General features: G+C 50.8%; 1 protein-coding gene across 4 annotated transcripts in view; it reads left to right on the top strand.

Moving 5' to 3' along the window:
• The window catches only part of atg5 (ATG5 autophagy related 5 homolog (S. cerevisiae)), a 31,817-nt gene extending 26,734 nt beyond the window's left edge, over positions 1 to 5,083 (top strand). For 2 of the 4 annotated variants that reach the window (XM_035434887.1, XM_035434877.1), the window contains exon 8: positions 1,898 to 5,083. In XM_035434887.1, the coding sequence (XP_035290778.1) occupies positions 1,898 to 2,031 (134 nt within the window). In that variant the 3' untranslated portion in view covers positions 2,032 to 5,083. The remainder of the gene's footprint in view (positions 1 to 1,897) is intronic. The other 2 variants (XM_035434870.1, XM_035434860.1) reach the window with 2 other exon arrangements.
• The last annotated feature ends 5,201 nt before the right edge of the window (positions 5,084 to 10,284 follow it).

Below are 10,284 nucleotides of genomic sequence, written 5' to 3' on the forward strand. Positions count from 1 at the left end.
GTTGGGAAGGCGTCACATGGCTGTGAAAGTGAGAATGAGACGGGCGGCCCTGGGGCTGGGAGGGGAAATGGTTTAGAGATATGTGCAGTTATCAGCGCGTGCGGTGCAGCCTGAGGAAGTGGCTCTGTGAGAGCGCCTCTGATCTCGCTCTGCAGCTCACAATGACTCACACTGCTGCCTTCCCGTATCACCTGGAGTCAACTGGAACTGATGCTGAGTGGTGCTCTGTGCACACACCCCCACGCACACGCTCACACACACAGACAGGCACACTGTACCTACACACACACCTACACACACACACACACACACACACACACACACTCACACACTGTACCTACATACACCCCTACGCACACACAGACACATACACACAGTACCTACACACACACACACAGACACACTGTACCTACACACACACACACACTGTGCCTGCACACACACACCCACACACACACACGCATACACACACACACACAGACCTACACACACACAGACAGACACACTGTACCTACACACACACCTACACACACACACACATATGCACACTGTACCAACACACACACCTACACCTACACACACACACAAACACACACACGCACACTGTACCTACACACACACACACACACACACACATATGCACACTGTACCAACACACACACCTACACATATACACACGCACACACACCTACACACACACACACTCCTACATACCTACACACACACACTCTCCTACATGCCTACAAATACATACTTTTATTTATTTATTTATTTATTTGATAGGGACAATACACATTGATCAACATCACTATTATGTGATGTAAATGTGCCAGATTTAGCTAGATCGCTAATTTCTATCTGTTGTACCTGGGCAGGCTGATGTTAACACAATACACACACGCACTCATGCACACACACGCACACAAACACACGTACGCACACACACACACACACAACCTCATCTGTGTAAGCCATGCTCACCTCCACACACACACACATTCTCTTTACCGCAGGCGCAGGCGTGCACCAGTAGGGCGGTACGCTGTGAGCGTGTGTGCCTGTGGGTGCTGGTCTGTGGCAGGGCGGCGGTTATTGTGTGTTAGCGCTGGTGAAGGGGTCTGTGTTCGGGGCTCGGACCGCCGGAGGATAAACGGGGTTCATTTGTCCTCGTCCGTGACCCCGTGACCCCGGGGGGGTGGGGGTTGGGGGGGGGGCGGTCCGTAAGACAGGGCGACAGCCCCGAGAGCTCTCCCAGATCCTGGTGATTGATTGGCTCCCCGGTCGGGATGCGGCCCGGGCCGGTGGTACGGGGGTCACAGGGAGGTGAGGGGTGCGAGCCGGTACCGGATGCAGCGCTGCTCCTTACGCAACATTTAACGGGCTCATTCAGGCCGGCCCCGGCTACAGCCGCCCTGCCCAGCTCTGGCACTCTTACTCCACCTGCACTTTCTCCAGCCGGGCTCTAGCGCTGGCCCTGCCACCCTGGCCCTGCCACCCTGGCCCTGCCACCCTGGCCCTTCGGTGCCCGTTTACTGTGATCTGAGTCGCATTGGGTCAGGCAGCCTCCTGACCTCGGCGAGGACGTGTGAAGGGGAGACTGATCTTCTCTCCGCTTCTGCCCACTCGCCTTCCGCAGTGCTCTCCCTGCCTCTTTCTGCCCCCTTTCCTTCCTTCTTCATCCCCCCTTTCTCTCTCCGTCTTTCCACCCTTCCTCCTCTCTCCTTCACCCTCCCCTCCATCACACTTCCATGGTTTATTTCCCTTACCTTTCCTACTTTCCTTCATTCCTCCTGCCTTTTCCCCCCCTCTCCTTTCCTCTCCCTCCTCCCTTCCTCCCTGCTCTCTTTCCTCTCTCCTCCCCGTCCCTCACCCTCTCTCTCTTTCTCTGTGTCTGCAGATGAACAGAAGTACCAGGTCATCATCCACGGGATCGAGCCCATGCTTGAGACTCCCGTCCAGTGGCTGAGTGAGCACCTGAGTCACCCGGACAACTTCCTGCACATCTGCGTCATCCCGGCGACTAACGACTGACAGCCCCCTCCCCGTAACCAACGGCGCCCACAGAGCTCACCGGGGGACGCACCTTTATGACATCATCGCTCTCTGAAACTCTCCCAGAGGAAACTCTCTCCCTTAATCTCCATTGCTCTGGCCTTCACTCATCTTTTCAGTCCCCCTCTCTCTCTCCCTCTGTCTGTCTCCCTCTCTCTCCCTCCTCTCTTTTACGGTCCTCCTCGCAGCGTCAGTCAGTCTGCGGGCCTTGCGAACAGGAGAGGAAGTGATGAGCGCGGACGACATTCAGACAAACAATCGGACGGGGAAACAAACACAGACGCGCGTTTCCTGGAGAGAGCGGGGGGGCCTGTCGCCTCGGCGGGACTGCTGGGGGGCCCTGCCGCACGCTGCCTGCCCGATCAACCCCCCCCCGCCCCCCCTGCCCCCCCGCCCAACCCCCCCGAAGGGGAACAAACATTTCTGTTTAATTTACAGCCCCGTCTTTTTTAGATCCTCCGTCGTCTCTCTGTTAATCACGGGGTTCCAGGCCTGGCTAATTAGGCCAGCGAGGGACTCCTTCCTCTCTCTGGCTGTGTGCAATGCCTGCGTGGGGGGTGTAATTATTTTAATATGTCGCACTTTTTAAGCATTATGTGGATTGAGGGACACGGGGGGTGGGGGGGTGGGGGGGTGCGAGTGACAGAGGTGTGAAAAGAGGGAATGGAATTCTCGCTGTCTGCTCGGTTGGCTTTCATGTCAAAACCCCCCCCCATCCCCCACCGCACTGCACCCCACCCTGCCCACCATCCCAATTAGTTTGGGGTGGCGTTTGCAGATGGCTCACAGTGTGCTGGCTCCCTCAGACAGACTCACGGCTTCAGTTATCTGCCTTATTTTGTGAGAGAGCAAAGCGTAAGGAAGGAAGGTCACTGATGTTTGTCTTAGCGTGGACGTGCTGATTCTGAGGAGAGGGCCGTGAGCGTTTCGGGGGGCTTGTCACTCAGCGATGAGACAAATGGGGACTGCATGATGAATGAAGGAGAACACAGCATCTTAAAAGCTCCGACTAACTTCTAGTCACTCTATTTCCCCCTTATTTTTCCATCTGCCCTTCTATTGACCCGCCCCCCCCCCGGCCCCACGATTCTGAGCAGAGCTGGCGTGTCCAGCGAAGGGGCTCGTCTGTTCAGTGCTTGTGTTTGTGTGTGTTTTTGTGTGCACATGCTTGTGTGTGAGTATGCTTGCGTATGTGCTTGTGCGTGAGTGTGTGTGTGAGTGTGTTTGAGTGAGCGTGTTTGTGAGTGTGTTTGTGTGTGTGTTTCTGAGTGTGTGTGTTTGATTGTTTGTGCATGTGTGAGTGTGCCCTGCCAAAACACGCACAGATTCTGCACCAAAGAGAACCCAGGCCTAGACAGAATATTTCATTTAACACTTTTTAATTAAATGCTCAACTAATTTTCTCTATAATATGGCCATCAGAGAGACAGGAAGAGATGCATTGTCAGGTTTAACAGAAGGAAGTGACATTGTTCACTATGCATTCCGACGCCACAGCGGCCCGGGGGGCGGTGGGGTCCGTTGCGGTGCCCAGTCTCCTGACGGGCGCACATTTTGGCAGTCGTACGTGCTGGTCTGTAACCACGGCTGAGCTCTGCGGCCCCGCGTGGCAGTGGCGTAAGGGGGGGGGGGAGGATTCCGCAGGTCTGAACACATTTGTTTGCGTTTTGCGCGTTTCGGGGGGGGGGGGGGGGGGGGGGTCACGGGGTTCTGCGGGGGCTAAACCGAGACGCGGCGCAAACGAGCCACAGCTGAGAATAATTATTTATTTATAGGAATCCGTGACTCCAACTTCCCATAAGCGCGTCACCCCGCGCCCTGCTGGCCCAGCAGAAAAAGCCCCGCGCTCGGGTCGCCGGGCGACCGCCCCGTCTCCACGGAGAACGCTCCGCACGCTCCGGCGTGGAGCGCAGGCTCCGCGCTGTGAGAACAGCGTCCGCGCGCCGCAGATTGTTTACAAACAACTGCGTCTGAATCCCTTTCAACACGGCCCCGCTGGGGAGGAGGGGGCCCGGGAGGAAAGCGCTGTCGGGCGATGGCATGAATGTAACGGAAGAGTTGTGTAATTGTTTGATTGTTCTTTTTTCCCAGACCAGTCATCTGTTCTTTTTCCTCTTTTTTGAGTGTTTGATTCCAGCTGTCACGACCTGCCATGTGACGGTGACGCCATTTTGGCTCGGGGGGGCTTTACAGCTTAATAGTGTAATGAATTTACGACACGACAGAACAAACTAATTAACACCGCAGATTAATAAGGCCATATGGGGTTTTTTTTCCCTGCATAACTTGTAACTCCACACGTGCATTTAATTTCTCTCTACATATTTCTTTGCAAAGGCTTTTTCTCTCTTTTACTTGTTAGTTTACTTGAGGATTTTTTTTTTTTCTCAAAGCATCAACATTCAAATAAAATTAAAATGTTTTATAGTTTTGTCGTGTTATTTGGAATCTGGAAATGTGTGTATGTGTGGCTACATGTGCAGTTGTGTGTGTGTGGGGGGGGGGGGGGGCGGTTTGTAAATTGTAAATCTTTGTGCTCTTGTGTCCACGTGCATCCGAGTGTTGCGTGAAGACTGCAGTTGGCACCTTTGCACTGAAGGCCTGCGGCTCTGTCACCGGTCTGCACTGGCCTCACAGTGGAAGCAAGGAGAGCCATCTTGGCACAGAGGTACTGGGAGAGAGCCTGTGTGTCTGTGTGTCTGTCCGTATCCAGCAGTAGGCCTCCGGCCAACGTGACATGATTCCGGTTGGCTGGACTGAAAAACCGCAGAGCACTTTTCCAGTCAGTCCCAGATGATGTGCGTCTCTCCCTCTCGGAACGGCATGCGGTGCTGCAGGGGGGCTTTCCCAGCAGGCAAAGGGGAGAGGGAGAGGGGGCGCGAGAGGGAGGAGGTGTTTACCCCAGTCTGGGAGAAGGCACATCAAAGTGCGATGGCGCGCTCTCGATGAGCTAATTAAATAAAGATCCGTCCCGGAGAAGGGGTACAGGCCTGCCAGTAAATCCGTCACATGAAAGTTCCGAGCCTCCGCCACCAACCCCCCCCACCCCCACCCCCCATCCCCGAGACTTGAGCAATGTGGTCCCTCTGGTGGCGCGCTTCACGTTTCTGACGTGAGCGGGCTGCCGTGAATTACAATAGCCCGCGTTCCGGGCGGCTGCTGTTGTGCAAAGGGCCGAGCGGGGACGGAGATAATCATCTGTTTACGTCTGCGAGGAAAAGATCAGGAACGAAAAATACCATCCGCGGCTCGAAGGACAAAGCCCTTTCCATTAGTTTGCCAGTAGACCCATTTCCATTTCTGACGTCCGAGTGGGAAATAGGCTTTGTCGAAGACCAGCCTCCACAGCTTTTAAAATATGTATTTTTTAAGCTCACATTTAGCTAAACGATTCATTTAGCAGACATTTTTATCCGGAGTGATTCTCAGGGCCGTCATGGAAAACAAAACAAAGCACAAATAGCAAGGATGTCTCTAGGCCCCGTGACAGAGTAGGCCATTATGCTTGTGAAACTGCTGTAAGTGCTGAGATCCTGAAAGGGTCAGCAGCCAGCTGACACACACTGCGCGACTGAACGCTGTCTTAACCCACCTTCTGTTATTAGCAGGCGGGAAGCGGCCGTAGGAAGAGAACTGTCTCCTTTAATGAGGAAGTGGCTTTGATGTCTTCTGTGATGAAAGCGGGATGGAGCGCCGCGCGTCCTGTTTCTCTGCGCCCGGCCCGGTCCTCTGGCCGCGGCTGACTGCCATGTTAAAGCGAAATGGAAAGCCCTCGCGCTCGTAACTCAGGGGGCCCCTGTGAACTTATATGAGGTGACGGGAGACAGAACTTTCCCCTCTTCCCCCCCCCCCCCCCCCCCCCCCTTGCGCAGGAGGAAGCGCGCACCATGCACTCGGGGAGACCCGCCCCCGCCCATGTGTGCACCTGGACCCGGGCCCCGAATGCTTTCAGTCAGAGGAACAGAGAGAACTCTCCCTTCTTCCCCCCCACCCCCCCGGCGCCCTCTCATTTTCTGCCCCTACTGACGGGAAGCCTAACCTGTCATTAGATGGGGCTCATAGATTACCAGGTGCTGAGATCCGTCCTGCACAGAGAGGAGTCGCAGTCACCCGGCTGGTCAGCTGCGCTCCCACCACATCCTGCCCTAAACGTGAACAAAAAGGGCCCGCAAGTGAAAGGGGGCCAGGATCGATTCTAATGAGAGAATCTCTCTCTCTGTCTCTCTCTCTCTGTCTCTCTCTGTCTCTCTGTCTCTCTCTCTCTCTGTCTCTCTCTCTCTCTCTCTCTCTGTCTCTCTCTGTCTCTCTGTCTCTCTCTCTCTCTCTCTCTCTCTCACCAGTGTGCCTCTCCCACTCACTAGTGTGCAACTAAGCAAGTAAAAATTTTAATTAATGGACTTGGAAAAAAAATGGAAAGAAAATGTGACAAAAAGTCTTCAAAAAATTGCACCCCTCCCTTTTTCACAGAAGAGTGATGTCGGATTCCTCTCTCTCCCCCTCTTCCTGACAGCTGAAGAGCCTGAGTGTGACGGGCTCAGGTGATCAGTGTCTGTACCTGCTGTGGTTAGTCTGGAGCCCCTGTCTGGCTTTTGTGCGTGGAGAGGAAGACTGCAATTTGTTCAACAGAAATGCCTCCCCCCCTTCAGGAAACAACTGTCAGGCATTGGTGTTTTGTGTTGGTGTTTCAGGAGGTAAAGACAGATGCAAAGACCTGTAATATCCACGCCACCCCAGAGTCAGATCATTTCTCTGCTTGTCTTCGGGTGGAGGTGGAGCCATCTTTGGTGCCACTGGCGGTATGCTGGGCTTCTGCAGTCTGCAGTGGGTTAAGGTGGAGAGTGCTGTCAGTCACTCTGCAGTCTGTAGTGGGTTAAGGTGGAGAGTGCCGTCAGTCACTCTGCAGTCTGTAGTGGGTTAAGGTGGAGAGTGCCGTCAGTCACTCTGCAGTCTGTAGTGGGTTAAGGTGCAGAGTGCCGTCAGTCACTCTGCAGTCTGTAGTGGGTTAAGGTGCAGAGTGCCGTCAGTCACTCTGCAGTCTGTAGTGGGTTAAGGTGGAGAGTGCCGTCAGTCACTCTGCAGTCTGTAGTGGGTTAAGGTGGAGAGTGCCGTCAGTCACTCTGCAGTCTGTAGTGGGTTAAGTTGGAGAGTGCCGTCAGTCACTCTGCAGTCTGTAGTGGGTTAAGGTGGAGAGTGCCGTCAGTCACTCTGCAGTCTGTAGTGGGTTAAGGTGGAGAGTGCCGTCAGTCACTCTGCAGTCTGTAGTGGGTTAAGGTGGAGAGTGCCGTCAGTCACTCTGCAGTCTGTAGTGGGTTAAGGTGGAGAGTGCCGTCAGTCACTCTGCAGTCTGTAGTGGGTTAAGGTGGAGAGTGCCGTCAGTCACTCTGCAGTCTGTAGTGGGTTAAGGTGGAGAGTGCCGTCAGTCACTCTGCAGTCTGTAGTGGGTTAAGGTGGAGAGTGCCGTCAGTCACTCTGCAGTCTGTAGTGGGTTAAGGTGGAGAGTGCCGTCAGTCACTCTGCAGTCTGTAGTGGGTTAAGGTGGAGAGTGCCGTCAGTCACTCTGCAGTCTGTAGTGGGTTAAGGTGGAGAGTGCCGTCAGTCACTCTGCAGTCTGTAGTGGGTTAAGATGGAGAGTGCCGTCAGTCACATGCTCAACCTGCCCGTTTGCGGACTTTGGGAATGGGCCGGAGACTGGGAGGGGGCGGGCACTCGTATGGGGAGCTGGCTCAGAGGCCACTTACTGCTTCAGCCTTTAATTAGACCCTAGATTTGAACAAAAAAGGGCCCACAAATGAAAGGGGGCCTGGATCGATCCGGTGGAAGTAATTCTAATGAGAGGTGGCTCTCTCTCTGTCTCTTTCTCTCACACACACACACACACAAAATATTTTTCTTCTCGACAATTCAAGTGTTCAGGACCATACAACAGTCCCTTTGATCTTTGAATTATATACTGTTGCTTTTACTTAAAAGTTCTCCTCTCCCTCTCTCTCTCATTTAAAAATGTTTTAATGCTTTATTAGCATGACCTGTCATGCAATACACATTGCCAAATGTTTCTGTCTCATAATTACACTGAGTACACTCTCTCTCAGGATATTGATCTCAAACGTGATGCATCTGAATTCCTAATGTGTGTTTACACAAGTATGAATATTGCTATATATTAAAATAATTTAACTCACTCTTCCTGTTTTGTTGTAAACAGTTGTGATTTTCAGAGCTATGTATGTAAACAGACTATTGAAGTCTAAATCCAAGCCCTCTCTTACTAGACTGGTGAAAGACTAAACACCCGTCATACGCATAGTGCCTAATCTCTACTGGGAATAAACGACTGTAGTGAAGTCACCTTTTCTGGAAAATACTTACAGGAAAAAGGCACAATACAAACACTATTTCATGATTTAAAAAATTCCTCCTGGCCATGTGTTCCTTTGTGATGTGGTTGTTGGGAAGACCAATCTGGCAACCTGTGGAATCCTCCGATCAGGGCAACTGGAGGACCCGAGTCCTGTGTCGGAGCACATGCTTTCAGTCAGTCTCACAGCATTCATGTGAGTTTCAGTGGCTCCGGGTAACTGGGAACCGATGGAACTGAACTCAGAAATGGTTTGAGACTCTGTCCTCAACCTGAGGTCCTACCAGTGCAGGGGCTGTAGACCTGTTTTTACAATCCATTGCAATGGCAGAGAAGTGATGCTTGTTCCACCATAAAACGATGCCGTTTGGTTCCCGTTAGCGTCAGGGTATATGTTTCATTGTGTTTTATTTGTTTGATGAGTAGCATCAGGTTTTGTGTGGGAGCAGCCCACGCTGGCAACCAACTGTAGCACCACCGATTTGGGACCTGTCCCTTCAGGGTCTGTGTGACACTGGGGCCTGCCCTGACCGCTTGCCCGTTTGAGGGGGTGTGTCAGGTTTCCATTCTCACCATCTGCGCAGACGTAAGTGTCCCTTCTCAGAGATGCGTAATCTTATTTTCAGGGCGTCTTATTAAAAAACAAAATAAAAATACTATGAACATGAAACCACAGTGTGGGCTGCTCGCTCAGGGGGTGTCAGTAAGACAGTAATGACAGGCAGTTTAAAAGAAATAGTCTTTTAGGGCAAACCACAGATTGCTTTCTTCTGTTACATCTTACATGGTTTTTCTGTGAACTGGTGATGGGCTGCCTGTGTGGATTTCAGCTACTCTCATTTCGGAAGTGAAGGGGGCAAAAATCAGGCCCTGAATTCCCCTTAAAATCCATATCGGAAACATTACTTCATCAGCTTGCATTTTGTCATTTATTTGGCTTTCTTTGGAAATCTAAATTCAGACAAATCGGTTTTCCACTTGTGGTTGGGGTTGGGGTGGGGGGGGGGTGGGGTGTACAGACAGATGACAGTGCTGTACACTAGAGCACAGGCAACACATACAGTACACAATGTTATGAGGAAGGGAACTTTTCCCAAAAAAAATAAAAAAATAAAATTAAATCCTTATGTATCCAAAAACACAGAAAGTGAATATTTCATGCCTGTATGTGCATACTTGAGATGGGAAACTGTCCAGCTCCAATGTGCCTTAAAAGCAGCTGGAAACTGTAAACAAGACCATTAGTGATACATTGGTAAACCAGTGCTCATTATTATTTATTGGTCTATAACATTGCAAGAGTCATTTTGTTTATGAAAGCATTGTTGCCAGCTAAGCTTAGTTTTTTAAAAAGCAATAGTGCTTGAGTTGTCACTAGTTTGTGGCAGGAATATTTAATTTTTTTTTCTTCTAAAAGCAACTGAGCTGGAAACTTGTATATTACAGTAATTGAGGAAAAGGACATTTTCACTTACTGATAAAGTAAACTCCAAGGAATTGATAAGAATCAGATTTTATTTTCCGAGTATTAATCCAAGAGTAATTTAAAGGGAACATATATTTGTTTTATTTTAATTTCCAGTTAAATAATGACAATAATAGGCTAATGTTTTTGAGGGGAAAGAATTACAGAGGATAATTTTCAGTCAAGCCCATTAGCTGTTTACAACTAAAATATAAGCAAAACATTGAACAGTTGTGTATGTACAAACGAGGGTCTGGGGTTTAATTATAAAGAAAGTGTTATTAGTTACTCTAGGGGGAACTATCGGCTACTTAATTCCATCAGATATTCCTATATCCAGCGATATAATGCACACTTCGCAAGTCATTTTGGGTTTTTTGTTCTGCTGAATTTTATTAATTTTTAAAAG

This window comes from Anguilla anguilla, chromosome 1, assembly GCF_013347855.1.
Source record: "Anguilla anguilla isolate fAngAng1 chromosome 1, fAngAng1.pri, whole genome shotgun sequence".
Lineage (NCBI taxonomy): Eukaryota > Metazoa > Chordata > Actinopteri > Anguilliformes > Anguillidae > Anguilla > Anguilla anguilla.